Source organism: Panicum hallii, chromosome 8 (genome assembly GCF_002211085.1).
Source record: "Panicum hallii strain FIL2 chromosome 8, PHallii_v3.1, whole genome shotgun sequence".
NCBI lineage: Eukaryota > Viridiplantae > Streptophyta > Magnoliopsida > Poales > Poaceae > Panicum > Panicum hallii.
This window is the reverse complement of record NC_038049.1, coordinates 43,790,854-43,816,116: the sequence shown is the minus strand read 5'-3', so window position 1 is coordinate 43,816,116 and position 25,263 is coordinate 43,790,854. Positions and strand designations below refer to the sequence as shown.

Sequence of the window (25,263 nt, the reverse complement as noted above, 5' to 3'; positions counted from 1 at the left end):
ACTTAGGAGCGCTCGATCGGTGGTCAGATGAACACAGGAGGGACACGGAGATTTTAGAGTGGTTCGGGCCGCCGGAGCGTAATACCCTACGTCCACTATGGTATTGTATTGATTGTGAGAGCCTTGGATGGAACCTAGCCTGGACTTGTGTTTGTGTGATCCTGGATGTTGGAAACCCCTTTTCTAACGAGTACACCCTCCCTTTTATAGTCCAAGGGGGTGCTTACACTGAGCCTGACCCTGACATGTGGGTCCGGCCAGCAGAAGCTTGTTCTAAGAGAGATATGGAGATCTTCATCTCCAGCTCCTCTCCGTAGTCCTCTCAATCGGGAAGTTGATGTGCGTATCCATCACTTGGATACGGCCCTGTACAGCCTTGTCTTGCACAGTATCCGGCGTCAGCGTTGCATAACAGTGAAGCCGTGCTGTCTCTGTTAGGATGGGATCTCCTGTCAGGCGGTGAAGCAGCGCTGACCCGGTGCGTGTGCACTGTTACAGCGCACGCCTTGGCTTTGCCTATTACAGACCATCATCACGCGTGCAGCGCCGTGACGGGACTGTACACAGTCCGCGCACTGTGCACGGTGACATGACGCGCCGCCTTCAGAACAGGCGGGCTTACCGTGGTGTCAGCTTACCTGCCCCGTGTGTCAGTGGCAGGCCGCACCTTTTGACTTTGGCGCGCCTGACACAGTTACCGCATTAAATGCTGGTAGGTGGAGAGGCGACCCGCAAGGGGCCTCCGGCCGCAGGCACGCGGCGGGGCCAGCCCCGCTCCTCCCGCTGGGCAACACATGGCGGCACCGGACCCCTTCCCGGGGGAAGGGGAGCCCGGGGCCGCCGAGACCGGTCGGAGCGGGATGGCCTGTGATGGTCCGGTCATCACACGTGGCGGCCCCGGACCTCCCAGGGGAGGCCGGGTCCGCAGGGGCTACCCGAGAGCTCTCCCGCCCACCTGGGTGTGCAGAGACCCCGGACCTCATGGAGCCCGGGGGAGGGTCCGGAGACCGCGGCCCCAGCTGTCAGGCCCGGAGGCCGTATGCCACGTGACCCAGAGGCGAGGGGGAGCATGGATTATGAGAAGCCAAAGGCCTGGACACCCTAGCGGGAGGTACCCCTATCTGTATGTACCGGCAGAGGCCCCCGGGCCCACCTTGGGAGAGGGATGAACCCGCAGGTGGGGCCAAATCCCAGCATCGCGCCGGGTGGACAGCTCGTTCCCGCCGGGCGAGGGCATGGATGTCCTTTCGCCCGTAGCGGGATCCCCGAGGGGCCCGTCCTCCGCACGCACCGTGCGCATCAGACGGTTCAGATTCTTGTCTTATTCGAGCCCGTCGCGCGGCTCGGGCGGTTCGGATTCTGCCCTTCCCACGACCCTCCAGCACCCACGCCAATGACTGGTGGGCCCGAGCCCACTGGTCATAGAGTGTGAGGGAAGGGGAAGGCGGCGCTGGCGACCGCTCGACTTCTCCTCGGTCGCCGCAGGACGCTAAGGTGGGAGCAGCCTTTTGCATAAAAGGTATGCGCCGAAGGGAACGGCTACCTTTTCGCTCTTGCCAACAACAGACGCCGTAGCGCCCCTTCGTTTCCGCATCCCTTCTCGCGATCGGCTTCCTTGCGCCCGGCTCCTCTCTCTTCCTTGCTCCTTCGCAATCCACCCCAATAATCACCATGGCTTCGCTTCCTTTCCCGCGCCGCTTCCAGAGCCAGGAACAGTTGGACGCGGTGCGGCGCCTTCTGGGGTGGACCGCGCCGGCGAACGCCGGGAAGGTCAGGGCCGGCCAGGTTCCCCTCCGCGACCTTGCCACGGGGGAGTTCGTCCTTTTCAATTCGTACATTATGTGCGGGTTGGTTCCTCCGATCTTCTCCTTCTTCCTCCTGCTCCTGGAGGAGTTTGGCCTCCAACTTCATCATCTCACCCCCCACTCCGTCCTCCTCGCGGCGGTCTTCGCCCACTTTATGGAGATGTTCGTGGGGGTGCGCCCCTGCACCACTATCTTCAAACATTTCTACTCCCTGGTTGGGACCGGGAAGAAGCGCGGCGAGATTGGCGCTTATTACTTCCAGCTCCGTCACGGGATGGCGGGCGCCTACATCGCCGCCTTCTCCAGCTCCAAGTGGGAGGACTGGCGTGAAGGCTGGGTCATCGCGGTAACCGACCCCCACGACCGCCTGGAACTGCCGGCAGAGGGTCCCCAAAGCGATCGGAGCACGTGGAAGGCCAGGCCAACAATACTGGTGGAGCTCGACCCGGTACTGAGCCGGATCAAGAAGCTGGCTAGGAGCGGCCTGACTTCCATGATGGTGCTGGGCGACTTCCTGAAGCGGCGAATCGCCCCCCTGCAGCAGCGGTCCTGGATGGCCTACGTGTACACGGGGCTAAACGACTGCTGCAGGATCGCGCGCGGGCCCGGCGGCGACTTCACCAGGGTGGAGCTGGAGGCGGCGATCCGGGCGATGACCGGTGAGGCGTTTGCTCCAGAGTTCCTGGTCCTCCCGAGCGGGGTGAAGGCCCTGTGCGAGGACCAGGCACTGCGGTCATCGGTCCTGGTGTCGATGCCGACCCTGGACGAGGGCGGCCTGGCGGTCCGGCAACTGGGGGGCGATCCCAACCGCGGGCTCTAGATCCCTGGTTCCACACCGGACCGCCAGCAACACGCCGTCGAAGGTCCCGGGGTGCCGGGGCCCAGAGGTCCGGCCCCCAGCGGGAGAGGAAAGGAGAAGGCGCCGGCGCCAGAGCACCGGCAGAAAGACCACCCGAAGGGGTCGAAATCCCGGAGGCTCCAGCGTGGCGATGGCTCTTTTGTCGGGGAGCCGGCGCCCAAACGCCAGAGGACGGCGGGGGCAGAGGAGCAGAGTGGAGCTCCTCCACCTCCACCACAACACCGGCAGATGGAGAGGGGACCGGAGGAGGCGCGTCGGTCTCCCCCGAGGCAGCAGACTCCACCGCCACCACCACCAGGACGGCGACCGGCGACGCCACCACCACCGCCCAAGGCCAAGCCGCAGTCCCCACCGCCGCCATCTGAAGCTCCGACGGCCGGGGACTCCCACCAGAGGTCCGGGGGGTCCTCGGCAGGGAGGAAGGTCCCCCCGGCCGCCCGGGGCAGATGGGAGTGGTGTGACTACGCGTAAGCATCCTTCTCATAGTTTTTCATTATCTCTCCTGGCCTCTGGTCCTCAACCATACAGGTGATACGACAGGCCGCAGTCTTCGGATGCTCCCACTGGGGGGGCCAGCCCCCAGCCAGCGTCGGGACCCTCAGCGCCGACCCCGGCAGGTCCCCTGCCAGAGTTAGCTCCAGAAGTCCCCGAACCCATGGATCCGGAGCCGGGGGCCGCCACACCGCCACGACCCGAAGCTGCCCCTCAGGAGGAGGACACCAGGTCCGCTGCAACGACCGAGGCGCCGGCGACAGCGCCGGGTGTCGAGGTCGGGCCCTCTCCAGCTGAGCTAGCAGCAGAGGGGGCCGCTGCCACGGTGGAGGCTGCAGCACCAGAGGCAGCGGAGGCGGTGGAGGTCGCGGCACCGGAGGTGGCTGTACCGGAGGCGACAGAGGCGGCGGCACCGGAGCCAGCAGAGAGAGCGGCACCGGAGGTCGCCGAAGTTGCCAGCAGCGCCGCCCCACCAGCAGAGGAGGAGGAACCGGAGGTGGTGCTGGGAAGGCACCTCCTCCCGAGCACAGCGGAGGTCCCTCTCCCCCGGCTCATAGCCAAATGCCAGCAAGCTCAACAGGAGCTAGAGGCTGGCATGCGCCGGGAGTGGGAGAAGCTGGAGTCGGAGCGCCAGCGGCTCTCCGACTGGGAGGTCCGCCTGGGGGACCGCATCAACACCGTCTCCGCCCGCTACGTCGAGGAGCACGCCAAGCTCGTACTGGGGCGCGAGCTCCTGCGGGAGGAGCTGGAGCAGGCGCGCGATCGAGAGGCAGCAGCGCTCCAGCGGGAGAAGGCGGCCACACGGCGGGAAGCAGAGGCTCTTCAGGGGCTGATCGCCGTGGAGAGGCTGAAGGAGGCGGCGGCGGACAGGGAGCGGGCCGCCCGGGAGCTGGCAGACGCGGCGAGGGAAGCGTTTGCAACGGCCGAGGCGCAACAGGCCGCCCTCGCGGATCAGGCGGCGGCGGCAGCAAAGAAAGAAGAAGAGCTGGCCGCCCGAGAAGCAGAGGAGGTGGCCCGGCTGCAGGAGCTCCAGAAGCGGGAAGAGGCCGTGGAGGAGGAGCTGGCAGCCGGGAACCGGAGGCTCCAGGAACGCGAGGCAGCGCTCCAGGAGAGGGAGGCCAAGGTGGAGGGGCTCCTGGCAGAGCAGCGCGCCGGCATCAACCAATTAACAAGATGGGTTGGTGTGGTGAACCCTCTGCTAGAAGCGCTCGGGGCCAACCCCATCTGGGTACCGGAGGCTCCTTCACCATATGGCGCCGCACTCCAGCTGCTGGACTCCACCGCCAGGCGGCTACAGGATGCGGAGGCCGGCCTCCAGGACCTCCTGGAGGCAGAGGGTCGAGTAGTTGCCCAGGAGATGGCGGAGTACATCCTCACCAGCTTCCGGAGCCATGATCCTGCCGTCCAGCTGACTCACGTCCTGGTCGGACCCCTCCGGGCAACGGCAGCCGCTGCGCGGGAAGGAGTCCAGGAGGTAGTGGACCTGGTCGCGGCCCGCCTCCGGCGACGTCCCGAACCTGCAGAGAGTGGGAGTGCCTCCGGGCCACCAGAGCAGTAGTGCTAGTATCTTTTTGTTATTTCTTTTGCAATATAACTTTTGTTATTGTAAGATAACTTTATATTGTTGTGCACATTTTCAGTAATGTGTTTAAGTATTCCATATGTCTACTTTTTGCGAAAAACTTAGCTGTTTTCCTGGTTGTCGATCTGCAAAGTGCTTTTGGGCACACCGAGGTCCTGTGGCCCCCTGGGAGGTAGTCGCGATAGGTCGGGACTAGCTGCCATAGAACCGAGGTCCTGCACATGACTTAGGATCGACGCTTAGTAGACGTCCCCACAGGTTCCCGGTCTGGCCAGCGGAGTCCTCCTAAGTTGCGTAGCAAGTCAGAGCTCTAGGACCCATGTTCAGGGCTAAAAGGGGTCCCGGTCCCTTGGTACATGGTTCGAGGTACAACGGCGCTCACCCTAGGAGGGCAGGGCGTGTAGGCTTAGGGTACGGAACCAGGCTAAGCGGCTACACAACCCTGGACCCCAGCAAAGGGCGAGCGCGTCTCCCTGAAGCCAGTTCACAGGGGTCCGGTTCCTTTTCTCCTATGAAACAGAGGTTCCGGGCAGAGACGTAGCGTAGCAACTTTGGCAGGGCCTTCGAATGGCACAGACGCGAAAAACCACGTGGGGGGTTAGGGCAACGGAAAACAGGGATAAACAGAATTGCATAGATATCAAGGACAGATTGAGAAACAAATTTTTTCCTTAACGAATTGGCACAGAAAAGTTGTGCGATGCACGCCAGGGGCCGGGTTTACGAGGGCGGACCTCCACCGCCCTTGCCCGCACGTTGGGGCTACCAATTACAAAGGAAAAAATTCCTCTCAACTAGGTCCTAGGGGTAGAACTTATGGAGGTGCTCAATGTTACATGGATTGGGTAGTTGCATTCCATCCTCCGCTGCCAGACGAACAGATCCGGGTCGGCACACCTTTGTCACCTTGAAGGGCCCCTCCCAGTTGGGGGAGAGCCTGTGCATACCCTCCCGGTTCAAGATTCGCCTTAGGACTAGGTCCCCGACCCAGAGCTCCCTACCTCGCACGAACCGTTGGTGGTAGCGCCGGAGCGCTTGGTTGTACCGTGCGTTGCGGACTGCTGCTCGCCACCTACGCTCGTCGATGAGGTCCACGTCTTGGCGACGCTCCTGTTCCTGCATTTCCTCATCAAAAGACCGGACTCGCAGAGAGCCCATGGTGATCTCCGGGGGAAGGCACGCTTCGGCCCCGTAAACTAGGAAGAAAGGGGTTTCCCCTGTTGCGCGGCTGGGTGTGGTCCGATTCCCTCATAACACACTCGGAAGCTCTTCAATCCACCTTGCGCCATGCTTCTCAAGGTCACAGTAGGTTCGGATCTTGAGCCCTCTGAGGATTTCGGCATTGGCCCGCTCAACTTGGCCATTGCTCCTGGGATATGCCACTGAGGCGAAACAGAGCTGGATGCCCATATCCTCACAGTACTCCTGGAAGTACTGGCTCGTGAACTGGGTCCCATTATCGGTGATGACCCGGTTCGGGACCCCGAACCGGCACACAATTGACCTGAGGAAAGCAGCTGCCGACGCCTTGGTAATGTTGACCACTGGGGTTGCCTCTGGCCACTTGGTGAACTTGTCAATGGCGACATAGAGGTACCGGTACCCGCCGACGGCCCTAGGGAAAGGTCCCAAGATATCCAACCCCCATACCGCAAAAGACCAAGAGGGAGGAATCATCTGCAGTGCCTGAGCTGGAGTGTGTATCTGCTTTGCGTGGAACTGGCACGCTTTACAGGTCCTTACCAACTCAGCTGCATCCTGGAGTGCTGTCGGCCAGTAAAAACCATGCCGGAAAGCTTTACCAACCAGCGTGCGGGATGAAAAATGACTTCCGCACTCGCCTCCATGGATCTTCGCAAGCAAGTCGCGGCCCTCTTCCTGGGTGATGCACCGCATGAGGATGCTGTTGGCGCCACGGCGATAGAGATCCCCTTCTAGTACCGTGTATCGCTTAGCCATCCGGACAATGCGCTCAGCAGATGCTTGATCTTCAGGAAGGTAATTATCCTTCAGGTAGTCCCGGATCTTAGAGATCCATGCATCGGGGCCTTCCTGAGAAACTGGGCGTGGCTCCCTGAGGTCTTCGGGACCCTCAAGGGAGCACACGGCCCTTGGCGGGCACCACGGATGGAGCACTGCCGGGACCGCTAGCTTCGAGGTGCTAGTCCGGCCCCCCTCGCCCAGCTCGGCAGGCTGGGCGGAAGGCTTCAGCAGACGCCTTTGGAAGACGCCCTCCGGCACGGGTGCCTGAGTCGATGCGCTCGTGGAGAGGGCATCAGCTGCTGTGTTGCCTTCGTGTGGAACATGTTGCAGTTCCAGCACGTCGAAGTCCTTCTCCAGCCTCTTCACATGAATGAGGTAGGCTGCGAGCTGGGGGTTGTTGCAGCAACAGTCCCCCCGGACTTGCCTGATGATGAGCTGAGAGTCCCCTTTGACCAGGAGCTCCCGGACCCCCAGGGACAGAGCCGCCGTGAGCCCAAAGATTAAGGCCTCATACTCCGCCATGTTGTTGGTGGCCTCAAAATCGAGGTGCACCATGTACTTCAATTGCTCGCCTCGTGGGTTGACGAGGACCACGCCAGCCCCGGCCCTCTTGCTGCGGGCGGACCCGTCAAAGAAGAGGGTCCAGTGGGGTCCGGTGAACACCGGGGCCCTGGCTTCCGGACGTGGGGGGTCCGTCCCATGGTCCGGACCCCCAGAGGCGCTTGGCGCTGGTGTCCATTCCGCCACGAAGTCAGCTAGGACCTGACTCTTGACGGTGTGGCGCGGCTGGAAGTCGAGTTGGAATCCTGCGAGCTCAGCTGCCCACTTGGCGATATTGCCTGTGGCGTTGGAGTTGTGGAGGATGGCCCTCAAAGGGTAGGAGGTTACCACCACAATCTTGTGGGCCTGAAAATAATGGCGGAGTTTTCTGGACGCAACGAGTATGGCATAAAGAAACTTATGCGTCTCGGGATACCTGGCCTTTGCCTCGTGAAGGACCTCGCTGACATAGTAGACCGGCTTTTGGATGGTCCTGACTCTGCCAGGTGGATTAGACCCTTCGGCTTCAGCTGGGTACCCGTCGGCCCCCAGGCTGCTTAGCGCTTGTCCGGGTCGGGACCCGGCCGGACCCTCCGAAGTAGAGCTAGTTTCCGGAGTGGTGGAGGCCGGACCTCCTTCTCTTGCAGGGGGGTCCACGGGGGCCCCCTGCGAGAGAGGCTCGGACCTCTCGGTGACCAACACCATGCTGATCACTTCGGTCGTTGCTGCAAGATAAAGGAACAGTGTCTCACCTGGGTCTGGTGCGACCAGGACCGGTAAGGAGGTAAGGTACTGCTTCATCTCTTGGAAGGCACACTCTGCCTCTTCGGTCCATGTGAATGGGCCGGACCCCCTCATCAACTTGAAGAAGGGAAGTGCCCTCTCGGCTAGCCTCGAAATGAAGCGGCTGAGAGCTGCCAGGGACCCCGTCAACCTTTGTACATCCTTGAGGCGCGCAGGGGGTCTCATTGCCTCGATTGCCCGGACCATATCCGGGTTGGCTTCGATTCCCCGGTGGGAGACCAGGAATCCAAGGAGCTTCCCCGCCGATACGCCAAAGACGCACTTCTCGGGGTTAAGCTTGGTGGAGGTTGCCCGTAACTTGTCAAAAACTCGAGCTAAATTTTCTAATAGAGAACACGACTCCCTAGTCTTGACAACGATGTCATCGACATACACCTCCACAATATCTTTAACCAAATCATCTAGAGTGATATTCATTGCATGAGCAAAGGTGGGTAGAGCATTAAGCAATCCATAAGGCATCACTATATAACAATAAAGCCCATCCACTGTTACAAAAGCTGTATGCTTCCTATCATCTCTAGCCATTTTGATTTGATGAAAACCAGAATAGGCATCTATGAAGGACAGCAAATCACACCCGGAGGTGGAGTCTACAATCTGATCTATACGCTGGAGTGGATAAGGGTCTTTTGGACATGCCTTATTAAGATTGGTGTAGTCGATGCACATCCGAAGCTTCCCGTTGGCCTTTGGGACCACCACCGGGTTGGCCAACCATACAGGATGGTAGACCTCCTCGATGAAGCCAGCCTGCAGCAGCTTGCGGACCTCTTCACGGATGAAGTTTTGCCGCTCGATGGATTGCTTGCGTGGTTTCTGCCGGACCGGTCTGGCGTCGGGGTGGATCTTCAGATGATGCTCAATCACCTCCCTGGGGATCCCGGGCATTTGTGACGGCTCCCAGGCGAACACATCAACATTTGCCTGGAGGAAGGCGATGAGCGCGCTTTCTTATTTCTCTCCCAGGTTGCCACCGATGCGGGTGGTCTGGGAGGTCTCCGCTCCGACCTGGATGGTCTTTACGGGAACGTTGTCCGTGTCAGACGGACAGACCCTCGGTGCCTTGGCCGGAACCTTGGCACGCGAGGTTGAGGGGTCGGACCCCTGGGCGCCTGCTACAGGGGCAAGTCCTGTGGCCAGCGCATGGAGCTTTTCGACCGCCACAACAGCAGTGGCCCGATCGCTCTGGACGGTGAGGACGCCTGCCGGAGAAGGCATCTTCAGGACCAGGTACCCGTAGTGGGCAACGGCCATGAACCGGTACAGAGCCGGTCTGCCGATGATGGCGTTGAAGGGGAGGTTAACTTCCGCAACCTCGAACTGCACGTTCTCGGTACGGAAGTTGTCCTCTGTCCCGAATGTAACCGGTAGGGCGATGGTCCCTACCGGGTATACGGGATCCGGGCCCACTCCTGAGAATGGGCGTGATGGAGCCAACTTGGACTCCGGGATCTGCAGGTGCTTGAACGCTGCATAGCTGATGACGCTGAGGCCGGCACCTCCGTCGATCAGCACATGGTGGAGGCGGACATTGGCGATGGTGGGTGCTGTAACGAGCGGCAGCACTCCGGCGCCCGCCATGTTCTCTGGGCAATCAGATGGCCCAAAGGAGATGGTGGTGCCTTTCCACCGCTGATGGGGCGCCGCTCTCGGCACCCCTGGCTTCACCGAGAGGACCTCCCGGCGAAGGGCCTTGACGTCCCGCCGGGAGACGAGCTCCGAACTGCCGCCGTACATAACGTACAGCTTCTTGCGGCGCTCGTCCCCGCCGGACTCAGAATCGGACTGCTGGAAAAGTCCCTTGAGGTCTTTGTTGGGGCTTGATACCCCAACTCCCTCTCCGCCGCCGCTGCGTCGGCCTCGGAGGCTTTCTCCTTACCGGACCGGCACGGTGGGGAGGAGGCCTCCTTGGAGGCTTGGTCTCGCCTCTTGCTGAGGCGCTCCGCGAGATTCTGGATCTCGCGGCACTCGGTGGCGCTGTGGCGAGCCCCCGGATGAACAGGGCACGACCCGGGGTCGGTGCGCTGCTGTCGCGGGCGCTTGCCACGGGAGTTCTGGCCCCCGGTCGTCGCAGCTGCAACGGCCGGACCCCCAATCCGTGACTTGTCGAAGCCACGGGCCTTCTTGTTCTTCTTCTTGCCGCTGCCGGGGGCAGCGACGCTGGGTCCACTCGTCTAAGCAGGACCTGCCTGGATTGCAGAGTGCCATGCACGGCCTTCTGCAGCCCGGGCGCATTTGTCCGCCAGAGCGAACAGGGTGGTGACGGCTTCCACTTGGTGGGTCGCCAGCTTCTCTAGCATCTTCTCGTCTCGGACCCCTGTCGGAAGGCCGTGATAATAGACGCATCAGAGATACGTGGGATAGTTTCACGTACCTTGGTGAAGCGGGAGATGAAGGCCCGGAGGGTTTCTCCGGGTTGTTGCCTCACGGCGTGGAGGTGGGCCTCCACGCCATGCTGCTGGTACGCACTGGCGAAGTTTGCCGTGAACTGTGCGTAGAGCTCACCCCAGGACTGGATGGTTCCTGGGGTAAGATTCATGAGCCAGGTCCGGGCTGGCCCGGTCAAGGCTACATGAAAGTAACTTGCCATGACGGCTTCGTTACCTCCGGCCACCGTGATGGCGGTGATGTAAACCTGCAGGAACTCTGACGGGTTGGTGGAACCGTCATATTTTTCCGGCAGGTGGGGCCGAAACTTGGACGGCCAGGCGACTGCGCGGAGGTGGTCTGCGAGCGCTGCGCAGCCCACGCCCGACACCGGCGCCTGGGGGAGTCCCTGCGGCCTGGCCGCAGCCGCATCGAGCTCGGGCGCGAGGTTCCGACCCTCAATATTGAGCCGTCGGTTGCGCGCCCGCTTGATGGAGACCCTGGCGTCCTCTCCCACATGCCTACGGTTGAGCTCCGCCCGGAGGTCTTCGGTCCGTGCACGAAACCGGATGCACCGCCCTGGCGACGGCGCTGCCTGGAAACAGACCCCCCCGCAGAGCCTGGGGAAGCCTGTGCCAGGTTGAGGAGACGGTCGACGTCGTCACGCCATTGTCTGTGCACGTCTGGAGAAGCCGCCTCTCCCGGGGGGTTGCGGAGCAACTCCCTGGCTGCCATGAGGGGCCCGCTCGGTGCGGGCACCGATTGGGCCACTAAGACCCGCTCCGCCGCACAAGGTGGAGCAACACGCGGTGCCGCTCTGGAGGCGAGACGGCGAGAGGCGTGTGGCGCCGTGGACGCCACCTCTTCTCCAACCAGGAGGTCATGGTGACCGTTTTCCTGTGCCATCGCGGCCTTACACTTTGATCAAACACGAACCAAACCTAAAGCACCCCTACCTGGCGCGCCAAATGTCGGAAGAATTCTCCAGCCGGGTGGCGGAAAGTACCCGCCTAATCCTAAGTTAAGGATGGGTTTGGAGGGGGCTTAGGAGCGCTCGATCGGTGGTCAGATGAACACAGGAGGGACACGGAGATTTTAGAGTGGTTCGGGCCGCCGGAGCGTAATACCCTACGTCCACTATGGTATTGTATTGATTGTGAGAGCCTTGGATGGAACCTAGCCTGGACTTGTGTTTGTGTGATCCTGGATGTTGGAACCCCCTTTTCTAACGAGTACACCCTCCCTTTTATAGTCCAAGGGGGGTGCTTACACTGAGCCTGACCCCGACATGTGGGTCCGGCCAGCAGAAGCTTGTTCTAAGAGAGATATGGAGATCTTCATCTCCAGCTCCTCTCCGTAGTCCTCTCAATCGGGAAGTTGATGTGCGTATCCATCACTTGGATACGGCCCTGTACAGCCTTGTCTTGCACAGTATCCGGCGTCAGCGTTGCATAACAGTGAAGCCGTGCTGTCTCTGTTAGGATGGGATCTCCTGTCAGGCGGTGAAGCAGCGCTGACCCGGTGCGTGTGCACTGTTACAGCGCACGCCTTGGCTTTGCCTATTACAGACCATCATCACGCGTGCAGCGCCGTGACGGGACTGTACACAGTCCGCGCACTGTGCACGGTGACATGACGCGCCGCCTTCAGAACAGGCGGGCTTACCGTGGTGTCAGCTTACCTGCCCCGTGTGTCAGTGGCAGGCCGCACCTTTTGACTTTGGCGCGCCCGACACAGTTACCGCATTAAATGCTGGTAGGTGGAGAGGCGACCCGCAAGGGGCCTCCGGCCGCAGGCACGCGGCGGGGCCAGCCCCGCTCCTCCCGCTGGGCAACACATGGCGGCACCGGACCCCTTCCCGGGGGAAGGGGGGCCCGGGGCCGCCGAGACCGGTCGGAGCGGGCTGGCCTGTGATGGTCCGGTCATCACACGTGGCGGCCCCGGACCTCCCATGGGAGGCCGGGTCCGCAGGGGCTACCCGAGAGCTCTCCCGCCCACCTGGGTGTGCAGAGACCCCGGACCTCATGGAGCCCGGGGGAGGGTCTGGAGACCGCGGCCCCAGCTGTCAGGCCCGGAGGCCGTATGCCACGTGACCCAGAGGCGAGGGGGAGCATGGATTATGAGAAGCCAAAGGCCTGGACACCCTAGCGGGAGGTACCCCTATCTGTATGTACCGACAGGTGTGTTTGTTTCTAGGGGTGTAAAGTTTAGAGGGGTCACGTCAAAGAGAATCTTGTTATTTAGAAGTATTAAATAAAGTCTAATTATAAAACTAATTCGCGAGACGAATCTAATGAGGTATATTAGTTCATGATTAGCGGATGATTACTGTAGCATCACTGTGGTAAATTATGGATTAATTAGGCTCATTAAATTTGTCTCGCGAATTAGCACCCAGCTGTGAAAAAGTTTTATAAACAGATTTTATTTAATACTTCTAAATAGCAAGATTCTCTTTAATGTGATGGGTCTAAAATTTAGAGAGTAGGAAACAAACAGACCCTTACCTGGCAAAATCGTGCATTCATGTTGGCACTTGGCACAAAAAGTCATCCCCATCAATCAATAGCCGCTCCATACTTTTTTTTCCCCCACACGGTTTCGCAAGTAAATGATACAGTGGTCAAGTCGTCCCCAACAATCAATAGCCGCTCCATACTTTTTTTTCCCCCCACGGTTTCGCAAGTAAACGATACAGTGGTCAAGTCATCCCCAACAATCAATAGCCGCTCCATACTTTTTTCCCCCACACGGTTTCGCAAGTAAACGATACAGTGGTCACCGCGCCGCCGCGCCCAGAGAAAAACAGAGTCCATGCTTCAGCAACTCGTCGTCAGAGCAGAGTTGCTGCCGAGTGAATAGAGGGCCCGGCAATTCCTCAGTCTCCGCATTGTAGGAGGAAGCTCGAGGTGGGAAGATTTGTTTGCTCTGATTGTTGCTACGAGAAGATCCAAAAAGGTCCAAGAACCTACCTGATCTGCTTGATCTTGTGTGCAGCTGCGTGCCGCAGGAAGGATCGATGGCCGATCCGGTGGCCACCGTGGAGAAGATCGTCAAAATCGGGCTCAAGATCAAGGAGGCCGTGGACAAGGCTCGCCACAACGAGGAGGATTGCCGCGAGATCACGAGGCGCGTGCTGAGGTTCAGCGCCATCCTGTCGCAGCTGCAGCAGACGGGGACGGTGGCTGACAGCCCGGCGATGGCCGGCGCGCTGGAGGACCTGGAGGAGACCCTGCAGCGTGCCCTCGAGCTGGTCACGGCCTGCCAGGAGAGGAGCACCATCCGCCGCCTCGTTGCGGCCGGGGACCTGTCGAGGCAGCTGCGCCGGGTAAAAGATGACATCTTGAATAAAGTGATGCTGGCGTCTTTCGCCATCAACGCCCACACCACCATCGTGTTGCTTACTATTCAGGCTGGTGGTCATCCTCCGCCCCGGCAGCAGCAAGCGGTACACCAAATTCTTTTTAGATTAATGAAAATCCTAACCTTAAACATTCACGGGCGAATGTCTGCAGCCAACGAGCGGTACACCAAGTTACCTACTCCCTCCATCTCAAATTACAATTCGTTTTGATTTTTCTAAATATATATATTTTTTCTATGCACCTAGACCTAGATGTACACTATATCTAGATATGAAGCAAAAATTATAAATCTAAAAAGTCAAAACGAATTGTAATTTGAGATGGGGTAGTAGAATCTAGCAAAAACTCTTATTTTTCAGTGTTTCTAATATGTTAATAGTTTACCCACATAATTAGAGATGACGGCACATATCTTCTTGTAAAAGCTTCACTATGACACCACAATAATTGAATTATTTTTCATATTTCAGGATGCAGGACTGCCGGATATATCAACTAGCATTCATTCAACTGAAGATGCTAGGTACATATGGCTGTTTGTATTCTCAGCGTCTTGACGGCTTGTTAGTGCAGAGAGACTGGAGGTGGTACTTCCATAGTTCAACTGAAGATGAGTACCCCTCCTTATTGTTAGAGCCATTATGGTGTGTTATTAGATACTCCCTTCAGTCATGATAACATGACAGGCCCTACCGTCATATTATCATGACTATAGAGCAAGTACAAGTAAAGCATACTGGAAGTTACCTTAAACTTTTTGGATATTATGGCTTACGCTGTTTTGGCATATAAACTCTGAGTGACGTTATAAACTAACTGAATCATTATCTAACTGGGTACTAATTTTGTTCCTCCGCTATGTTGTGTCACCATCCTTTGAGCTATTAAACTGTATTATCTACAAAAACCTATTCGACGGCACTAAAAAGAATATGCAGGGAAGATATGTACACTTCTTGCCCTGGAGCCTTTCCAAATTTACCTGTCTTTTATCAAATTCCATCCTTTTATTCTCTACTGGATGTTGAAGTTGATAAACTAAACTTATAATGACTTGCAAGCTTTGCAGCATCAATCATTTTTTAGTTTTCACCGACCTAAAATATAGCTTCTTATCAATATATGGTAATAATGGCAGGTCTGATTTGAACGGTGAGGAAAACATTGTACTAACAGGAAATGATCCCCCCTTTGCTCCTTTAGTAGGTAAGATGGTATTTCTACTAGCTTGTTCCTTTAGTGGGTTTCAGCATAAATCACTTTTATTTTTTTACATAAAAACTACATTTAACAATTACCTTACATAAAGTCATGACCTTGGAAGGTAAAGTTTACATGTTTACAAAGAAAAACACAGCATGCTAAATTGCTAATAGAAGTACAGGAAGTAAAATGTGAGACAAGGTATGCTTTTATTTTAAATTTGCCATGGACAGGTTTTAACAATCCTAAACCAGTGTGTGATTCAATATTGTCACTTCATCATAATTCCTGTCCACGTATTATCAGGCTAGCTAGTTAGTAGTATCTTCTGCCTTGTACCTATTATTACAAATGTTATCTCTTCTTTTTCAAACCTATCAGTGTTTACCACTTTGCTCCTTTCAGACTGAATACGACGACCATTGTTTCAAGCTTGCATAACCTAAGCTACGTGATATTTACTTTTTCTATGGCAGGCTTAAAAAAATTCAGTTTATCTGAGTTAAAGGCTGCTATAAAGGATGGAAACACCATTGGAAGAGGTGGCTTTTCCAATGTCTACAAGGTACTTAATATGATTTGTTTGCTATATTTTTTATTTGGGTTCTTCTGACAATACAATTGTTTTTCATGGCAAAACCATTGTTCAACAATGATCACGCTATCAACCTACATAGATCATGTTAAATAATCACATGATTGTAGAAGAACAGAGGGAAAAAGGCAGAAAGTAGTCTTGGATCATTCTTTTTATTAGCAATCCTAGGTATACCCTTATACAATTCCAACAAATATAGAGGTTAATTAGGTCCCTACACATAGAGGGATGAGGTCCCTTATGAGACACTCTACATGACTTACACACACATAACCCACACTTTCTTATTTTATAGAAAAAATTATAATATATTTTACATGGAGCACTTGATTAACACTCCCTTTAAAGAATATTGTTTCTTACCTTCATTTTTCTAATCATAAAAAGGACACAGACACACACTAACAGTCTCACACACCACACTCTGACACAAAGAGTGCATCCCCATACTTCACAGACCTGCAAGAGTTTTACCACCCAAAGCAGCTTGTGTACAAGGTGCCCTCCAAGATTTGATCATAGTGGACAAAATATAATCTATCACTGCTCATGAGGCATTCCCTTTTATGATGATATTAGAAAAAAAACAAATCAGCCAAATCTAGGCTTCATTGTCTTGGAACTTACTTAGTACATACTAGGGGTGCGTTAGGTAGAGCTCCCAGAGCTAATTCTCTGCTGAATCCAGCAGGAGCTCTGCCAAACAATTTTTCAGAGAGAAGTGATTCTCTGCTGATTCTGTAAAGTGATTATGTAAAATGAACTAAGAGGCTGGGAGCTGAAAAAATTAGCTTCTCGTGATTCTGTAAAGTGATTCTCCACCCTGATTTTTAGAGTTTATACTAGAGAATCAAAGAGAATCACTTTCAGTCGTAGAATCACCTCTCTCAAAGAATCAGCTCCTATAGAGAATCAGAATCAGATGGAGCTCTACCAAACAGGCTCTAGGTATGTGCTCGTGTGTTGCTATGGGCAAACAAAATATAAAATCATATTATATCAGAAACCTGCCATTAGACTTGATCGAAGTAACGTTAGTATAGGATAAAATAAAACAGATCATAATCCTATGCTTTGTGGCTACACTCGACATGATCGAGGATGAGGGCACAGATTGTGATGGATCGCCACTCCACAACAAAGTGGCATCCAGCATGGTGGAGATCATGCCTGCACTCCCATCCATGGATTGTACATATTTACAGTATAAATTAAATGAATTTTTGAGAAATAAATGTATCACAAGTCTACCAAAGGTTTTAAAGCGCCCAAGATTACCTGCAAAGTGCAAAGATAATATCAGCATGAAAGGTTCCCCATCTGCTTCTCATTGTTACTACCTATGTAATGAATCTTCATTATCACTACAATAGCACCTTGATTATCCCTAAGAAATGACTCACACTGATCCATTTGCTATGCTTGGAAATGTATACAACATGATCTAAGTGTAACTTAACAGGTTATCAAGTTCAAGATTAACTCTTAGCAAGATAAAAAGGGGCTTTTGTGTTCGTGCCCCTATTTTGAAGATTAAGTCCTAAAGAATTTGTAGTTCATCATGTGGATGAATCCCAAAGATTTTGAAAGCTTGTTCCCTTTGTGTTACTCCAGGCATTTTCTTGCCGACATTTTCCCTAAAAGGGGACAGAGTGGACATACAGAATCAGTTGGCCAAGAAAAAAAAGCATTTACACATTCAATAGACATAAAAAATATATATATTATTTGAAACGAACCGGCAGGATATTAAAAAGCCGGAAGAGCCGGATGGGCCAAATTACAGAGACATCAAAAATATATTGTAGTGGGAATTTGTTGGAAAGTAATATTTTGGAGACCATATTAATATCCAAAGCCCAGTTTTAATGTGACCCTATCATATGGAACAGAAACTTGAATGGATGGAAGTTAAAATTTTAATTGATGATGAGATACTCTTGCTTCAAAGCAAGAAGTTAAATTTTTAATTGATGATGAGATACTCTTGCTTCAATTAAAAATTTAAATTCCATCCATTCAAGTTTCCAAATTAAACTGCCTGTCATGGCACTATGGAATAAGTTGAAACGTTTCCAAATACAATACCCCAACAAGGAAAGGGGAAAAAAATGAGCAATAAAGCACAGGAAAACAAGGCATGGCCACGCCTATATGTAAATCTGTTTTTTTGTTATAATTTTTCAGGGTATATTAAATGATGGAACTGTGGTCACCATCAAGAGAGCATACCACTTCACTTATGATAGTTCTTATGATCAACATCGTATAGTTTCAAAGCTTCAGCACAAAAACATTGTGAAAGTTCTGGGATATGGACACAAAGTCAAATCTTCTTCTATGATGCGGCTGTGGAATCGCAAAACAGATCGAGATAAAGAAACAGAATATTTTTTAGTCGAAGAATACATGCCAAACGGAAGCTTGGACAAGGTCATCCACGGTACGTTTCCACTAAAATATTGACCATAGTTTCCTCTTGCACAACATTTCTCTTAATTAACTTTGTTGTATATACATATGAATTAATAGTTGCTTCCCCATGATGTGGATTTGTATTTTGCAGAGTCCCAACTTAATTGGTCATCCATGTTCAGGATAATTCAGGGAATAGCCCAGGGTGTCCATTACCTACATGAGCAGGGCGTTATCCATTTGGATCTGAAACCCCCAAATATTCTCTTGGATTCTAATATGAATGCTAAGATTACTGATTTCGATTTATCTGTAACTGTGGACGATAATGAGGTCACTCTGGATGTTATAGCAGGCACACTGTAAGACATCATTCCACGCAAATACTTCATCCAATGCATGTGTGCATCACATACATGAATATTTTCCTTTCTTTTTCTTTTTAACCCTTTTCTGAGTTATGTCATGTTTTATTTAATTATTCAGGGGATATATAGATCCAGAATTTCTGGCAGGGTCTACTGTGACAACAAAGAATGATGTGTATGGTTTTGGCATTACCCTCCTCGAGACAGTCCGCAGTATCCGCAGATGTAAATCTACAGCGGCATACCCATTAGATCAATGGGTAAGTATTTTCATATGCATGAATAATGTATCTATAGCGCAGGCAGCACAGATTTGTTATTATCTTTTGGTGAGCTTCTAGAATACAAAGAAGATAGAGGTAATTCTTTTATTTGACTTGTCAGGCTTGGAAGGCTTGGGAAGCTGGCCGAATAGATGAGGAGTTTGATCTGTCATTGTTTGACGGGTCTGAGCTTACGGAGATTAAAAGGTGTGTGATGGTAGGACTGCTGTGTGCTCAGGATCGTCGGGCATATCGCCCCAGCATGGCAGATGTTCTTGAGATGCTAAATGGAGACAGAGAGTTGCCAAACCCAAAGAAACCAGCGTACATCTTATCCGACGAAGAGAGATCGTCGGCAGATCAATCTGATGGAGAAATACCTTCCAGCCCTTCTGCCTGGTCAGACGGATCGTGAGCCCCAGATGACTATTTTGCTATCTTGATGGATGATGTAAATTTGATAGAAGTTTATTTGCCCTTAAAAACTTACTAACGAAATAAATAATTTTTGAAACAAATTTTGGAGTGTCAAATTAAACATATAATATATATAATTGATAATCACATAAAAACATCCATCTTTCCTTCTTATAGAAACTTATAACGAACTGATCTGGCTTGACAAGCGGGCCCGAGCGCCACGTGTCAGGTCTTGCCAACGTGGAGCTCCTACTCAGCAAAGCTAAAACCCGGTTTTTTCACTTGAGGCAGGAGGAGATTTTTTACTTAAGGTGCACAAAACAAATTTGTACAGTTCTTTGTACTTCCGGCCATCACTGTATTACGTACACTGAATCACAATCCTGCAATTCAGTACGCGTGTTCATATGCTGCTTCTCTGAAGATTGAAACGGTACATACTTTTGTCATTTGTCTTCCATGAATTTGATTCAGAATCCTGGAAATTTCCAGGATATCTGCTCAAATCCGCACATGCTGCTTCTCTGAACATTCAAACTGCACTTTCTTGTCCCCTCTCTCTTCCAAAAATCAGAATCAGAGTGCACTGCTTTCTACATAGCACAACGACTGTACCATTATTCTTGATTAGCTCTGTCAGACTAATCCTCGGTCTTCAACTCAGCAACGCTGCTACCTGTCCTGATTTCTCTCCATTAGTAGGGATGACTGGCTGCTCGTCATTTGAGTACTTGTCGCTTCCTTGTCAACCATTTTCAGGGTCAACCTGCAGAAGGATCTGAACCTGTGTTGCTCTTGCTCCTCATGGTTGCGGAGAAATGAGTTCCCGGCAGGATTGCAGCAGGGTAAAAAAAAGGAGTTTGGCCATCGGTTGACGAACGCCGGGGACAGCCGCGAGGCCTCCAAGAGGAACGGAACCGGTCGAACGCGGCGACGCTCCGGCGAGCCGCGGCTGGATGGAAAAACAGGTGCTTTCTTCTAGTCCTAGAGGATAGCGCCGTGAGGAGCATCTCCGAGAGCAAGCTAGGGCCGTGAGAGGAAAATTGCCTCCATGACTCGGGCGTTGAGTGGATGGAAGCTCGCGCTCGAGGTCACCGGCGGCTGCGCGGCCTCGCTGGCTGTCTCGCGGCAGGCCGGAAGATCTTGCAGACAGACCCTTCAAACTTTGCAGAAAGACCCCTTATTTGGATCGCGATTGATAATCGCGATCCAAATATACGCAAAATAATCCCTATATTGGATCGTGATTAATAGTCGCGATCCGATTATTTTCATATAACCCCCTGTTCGGGTCTGAACATTTACAAATAGCACCCTGCTCCGCCGGTTATGCTCAGCCTCTTGCCCGTCCGACGACCACCTGCCGCCGCTGCCGCTGCCCATCGGAATCACGAGGCCCCACCCTCTCCCTCTTTGAATCCGGCAAGCCTTGCTCCAATTCGTACTGACGGCGGCGCGCCGGCTGGCTGGCACAGGAAGACTCTTTGATGGCCTCTGCTCTGGTTCCCGAGCAGTTTTCCTGCGCCTCCTCATCTTGCCGGCAAGTGCATGGTGCAAGTCCGGCAATCCGGCAGAGTCATCAGAGATCTCCTACCCTCACTGCTGGCCGTCGTAATTACATCTCGTTCACATGTCAGCGCCAGTATAGCCTCCTCCTTTTTCCATCAGAGCTTACGTTGTCAAGGAGAAAGTTCAAGCTTTTGTGTTTTAATTCAGTCATGCATTGCTGTGCAGTGGAGACCAGAGTTTCTGTAGCTGATCAAGAACAAGTTCTGTGTACAGCTTGCATCTTAAGGGACAGAGAAGCAGCGCGTGTGGACATTGACAGACATCTCTGAAAATTGCAAGACTCTGCACAGCGCTGGCAAGGAATGAAGAGAGCTACAAAGACGAACTGAACGTATCTGAAGAATCTTAGGCTCAGATAGTAGTGTGTAATCTGTATCGACTCCTGCAGAAGCACAACAGAAAACTGTGTGTGTACTGCACTAATCACCAAAGCATAGTCCCAGAACAATCGCTAAGCAGCATCCATCGCCCGAGAGAAACAGGAAACGGCATAAGACATGGCCTTACAACAGGTGTTGTTGTACAAACAACAGAGGGCAACCCGCCAAAAAAAATATATAATTCGGCCGCGCTGAAGGTAGGCGCCTTCTAAGAAGCTTATGAATTTAAGCTCCTTTTCTGATGCTCAATCTGTCAACAAGATTTCCAGATGCCCAAATCATACCCAAGAAAGGGACCTCTGACTAGCTCACTTATAACTACTTAAGTTGGACCGTGTCACTCAACTCACCACTATTCGCATCTCTGCACTCTGACCAACCAGCTAAATATTAGGGAAAAGTTCTATTTTCAATCTTTAACTACAAAACTGGATAACGAGGGCCATCCAACTGTTGAAACTGGACAAGTTTGCCCCTTTGGGTAGTTTCGAAAGTGGTTTTATATTTTTTAAAAAAATAAAAAAGTTCTAATTAGATTAAAAAACTAAAACTAATTCATTTCAAATCAGAAAATATGAAACTAGTACTAAATTTTTTCTAAAAATGTAACCTATCTATTATTGCTCTATTTGAATATTTTTTATTAAAAAATAATAGGCATAACTGCAAGCAACTAAATATTATGAACATAAAAATATTAGATCCGAATAACTGGCAATTAGAGTACCAATAGATAGGTTATATTTTTAGAAACCTTTTGATATCGATTTCATATTTTTTATTTAAAATGAATACTTATGAATATTTAAGTTTAAATTTGAATAATTTTAATTTTCACAAAATGAAAAACCATCTTTGAAACCATCCAAAGGGCCAAATTTGCCCGGTTTCGACAATTGGATGGTCTCGGTTATCCGGTTTTGTAGTTGAAGATTGAAAATAGGACTTTTATAATAGTTCACGGGTGTAAACCGAATTTTTTCCAATATTTTATGGCAACAATCTCTCTGTGGTATTTGTTTGGCATGCATCCATACGCAGGTATGTTTTCTTCTGCTTGAACAAATTAATTGGCTCAGTTAGGACATGGTAAAAAAAAATCACTCAGAATTGATAAAAAAAATAGCAAGATACAACACATAATAAAAGGTGAATGAAAAGCAACAATAAAATCACTCAGATCTCTCCACCTCTTCCCCATTCCACCAGAACACAAACACAGATCTTGATACAGTGACATCCATCGAAAAGTGAGTGCAAACATGGTGTGCAGGAGATATTTAAAAAATTCCGTTCACCACCTGCGTTGTGCAAGTGTCTTGGGCATTAGATGTTCGCCCATTTCCGGCCCTAATGTGCAGGCGTTTTGGGCCTTTGTTTCTCTACCATTTTGGGCCTCTGATGGACATGCGTACCAGCCCTTCGATGCTCAGATGTGTCGGGCCTCTGATGTTTAGGTGTGTCGGGCCTTCGGCGTTCGGGTGTCTTGGGCCTCCGATGTTCAGGCGTCTTGGTCCTTCGATGTTCAGGATCCGTGGCCCGTCGATGCTCACGTGCGTTGGGCGTCCGATGTTCAGGCGTCTTGTTCCTCCGACATTCAGGTGTCTTGGTTGTGCGGTGTTCAGACGTCTTGGTCCTCCTATGCTCAGAATCTGTGATCCGTCGATGTTCAGGCATCTTGCCCTGTCCATGCTCATGCTTCTGGTGTGCTGGTGTCTCATGCCTCCGATGCTGAACCTGCACGAGGCAGATTTATACATAGGAACAAAAACATAGCAGGAAGAGGAACATCATATGCTACTTTATCAGGAATTATAATCTACTCCTACATGTCAATTTTAATACTACTTGTCATACACGACAGGTGCATGCAGGTGATTAAGGAATGGCACCTGAAGCTGCCGCTGGCCATCGTGATGCGCGTCGGGCGCCATGTGGGCGTTGATGGCGAAGGTCGCCATGGACAGTTCCTGCAGGATGTCCTGCTTCACCTGGCGCAGCTGGCTCGACAGGTCCTCCGCCCTGAGGACGCGCTGCACGAAGCTCTGGTCCTCCTGCTGGCAGGCCCTGACGAGCTCGAGGGCGCGCCTGAGCGTCGTCTTCAGGTGGCCCAGCGCGCGGCCCACCGCGGAGCCCTTGTCGTCCATCAGCCCCTTCCTCTGCAGAACCAGCAGGCTGTCCTTGGCTACGCTCACCTGAGCCTGGACGTCCTTGCACTGGTCGATGTTCCTCTGAGCAGTGCCGACGGCCTTGCTGATCGCCAGGGCGATCCTCACGATCGTCTCCACGCTGGCTACCGGATCGGCCATCCCTGATGAACAATGCAATCCAAAAGAACGCAGAACTGAATGGATGTCGGTCGAGAAACTTCTCTGAACTCTGGGAGAAATCAAAGGCCTTTTTGCTGGGGATTGGAGCAACTCATAGTCGGCTCTGCTCTGGAGATATGGGGCTGGTGATTACCTACTCTGGCAAGTGGCAAGTGGCAAGTAGCATACAATGCATAGAGAGAGACGTCTACTCGTCTTCGCAAGAAGGAACTGACCCGGCAACTGCCTGCCTGCCTCTTCAGTCCTCACCCTATGCGGCAGAACAAAACGAAGACTGGCACAGCTCACTGTCTTTAGAAATAAAATAAAAAGAAGACCTTTTCGCTTTCAAATATGAACCCATTCACACGTAAATTTTGATTCAGAAAAAAACAAGCATAAAAAAGATGACCTTTTACTACTTTGACTCCCTGACTGACCAGGAGCACAGGAATCAAGAATGGTCGATATCTTTGACTGCGTGCTCTTGACCAAACATGGAGTAGCCAGCGACGAGGAACATTAAGCCCCTTACAAGTCACTTAGATTTTTTTTTAAAGGAAACAGAGGAGCAAGCTCGCTCCTACTGGATGGAGTATATATAAATAAATAAGGAAATAAAATTTATATACAAAAGAAGGGGGAGAGGGCAGAGAAAGAGGGAGGAAAAAAATAAGTCACTTAGATTTTAGAATCCTCTAAATAAGTCGATTTTGTTATAGTGACCCCTCTGCAATGTCTTTGTTTGGTTTTTTTTCTCTCCTACAAGTCACTTGTTTAAAGAGGTGACTATAGCTGCATAATACCACCCTGACCCTGATGGCCTGATATGAGAAGAACATACATTTTTGCTACCACAGAAAGGCGCGCTGAAAGTGCCTTCTGAGAAGCTTCCAAGCGAGCTCCTCTCTGTTAACAAGATTTCCAGATGCCCATCACGAAACCTGAAAGACAACTCTGACCAGCTCTCTAGGTTGGACTCAACTACAGAACTACTACTGTGTGGTTAGCATCATGAACATCACGATCAAGCTCAGTTCAGGTCATTAAACGAATGAGCAAAGGAAGCTAGCTTCTCGTTAGTAGCTGGAGTCAGATCATTAGACTGACAAGACAGTCAGAGAAATACATGAACAACAAATGGTAATATAATTATGTAAATAGTGATCTAGCACTGAACACAAGCTTCAGAGAATGTGTTGTGAGTAAAAGCCTGGAGTTTATGTAGCTAATAAAAAACAAATTCTCTGTAAAGTTGAATCTTCAGAGAAGCAGTGTGTGTAACTGACTCTGACACTCTAACAGACATCTTGAATGCTGCATGATTCTGACTACAGTCTACAGCACTGCTAAGGAAATAAGGAATGCAGAGAGCTACAAATAGGCACTGTACAGATTTGATGTATTTGAAACTAGATAGTAGTACATCCATGGGTATTAGCAATTTCAAGGCAAAAATGCAATCAACACACGTCTGACATATTGATTATGGTTACCTCTGCTAAAAGGATTTTGGTTGGAACTCGGAACCATTTTTTGCTATCCTTTTTTCTTTAGGTTTCCATGGTTCTCTTGTAGAATGAAGAGGGAGTTTGTCAGTATTAGGCACTTAAGGTCGACGACAACAAAATTTTATCTTTATTGCTTTTTCAGAGTTCATATTTCATCTCAACACCTTACAGCAGCACAACAGTTGCTCCATCCTAGAAAATCTGATGATACACAGGACAAGAGACTGAATTAAATGATTGAAGCATGTGGAGGGGAAATGAAAAGTTCAGAGAATGTGCCAAAGCCTGGAATGTCTTTGTCCAATGTGGAATATGTCATGGCCTGGAATCTCTTGATAGCTTTTTCAGACATGAACAAATGCTGGGTACAATTAGCATCTTCAGAGAAGCAGCGTGTGTGGAGATGTTGACAGACATGTTGAGGATT

General features: G+C 51.8%; 2 protein-coding genes across 2 annotated transcripts; one reads left to right on the top strand and one right to left on the bottom strand.

The window, feature by feature from the left end:
- The first annotated feature begins 13,091 nt into the window (after positions 1–13,091).
- LOC112902114 (cysteine-rich receptor-like protein kinase 45) lies at positions 13,092–19,165 on the top strand. Its single transcript, XM_025971042.1, has 9 exons — positions 13,092–13,344; positions 13,433–13,883; positions 14,271–14,323; positions 14,939–15,006; positions 15,480–15,568; positions 17,789–18,044; positions 18,168–18,378; positions 18,503–18,644; positions 18,769–19,165. The coding sequence occupies exons 2-9, from the start codon at positions 13,455–13,457 to the stop codon at positions 19,060–19,062; spliced, it is 1,542 nt and encodes a 513-aa protein (XP_025826827.1). The 5' UTR covers positions 13,092–13,344; positions 13,433–13,454; the 3' UTR covers positions 19,063–19,165.
- A 3,182-nt stretch (positions 19,166–22,347) lies between these two features.
- On the bottom strand, positions 22,348–24,291 carry LOC112902124 (serine/arginine-rich splicing factor SR45-like). Its single transcript, XM_025971053.1, has 4 exons — positions 24,170–24,291; positions 23,480–23,596; positions 22,909–23,327; positions 22,348–22,753 (listed from the first exon to the last, which is right to left on the bottom strand). Exons 3-4 carry the CDS (start codon positions 23,323–23,325, stop codon positions 22,367–22,369), a joined length of 804 nt encoding a protein of 267 aa, XP_025826838.1. The 5' UTR covers positions 23,326–23,327; positions 23,480–23,596; positions 24,170–24,291; the 3' UTR covers positions 22,348–22,366.
- Positions 24,292–25,263: the final 972 nt, after the last annotated feature.

Coding starts and splice junctions, on each gene's coding strand:
- LOC112902124 (XM_025971053.1), bottom strand. CDS start 23,325: ATGGCCGATCCGGTAGCCAGCGTGGAGACGATCGTGAGGATCGCCCTG. Junction 22,754..22,908: donor ATGGCCAGCGGCAGCTTCAG/GTGCCATTCCTT, acceptor TGCCTCGTGCAG/GTTCAGCATCGGAGGCATGA.
- LOC112902114 (XM_025971042.1), top strand. CDS start 13,455: ATGGCCGATCCGGTGGCCACCGTGGAGAAGATCGTCAAAATCGGGCTC. Junction 14,324..14,938: donor CATTCAACTGAAGATGCTAG/GTACATATGGCT, acceptor TAATAATGGCAG/GTCTGATTTGAACGGTGAGG. Junction 18,645..18,768: donor CATACCCATTAGATCAATGG/GTAAGTATTTTC, acceptor TTGACTTGTCAG/GCTTGGAAGGCTTGGGAAGC.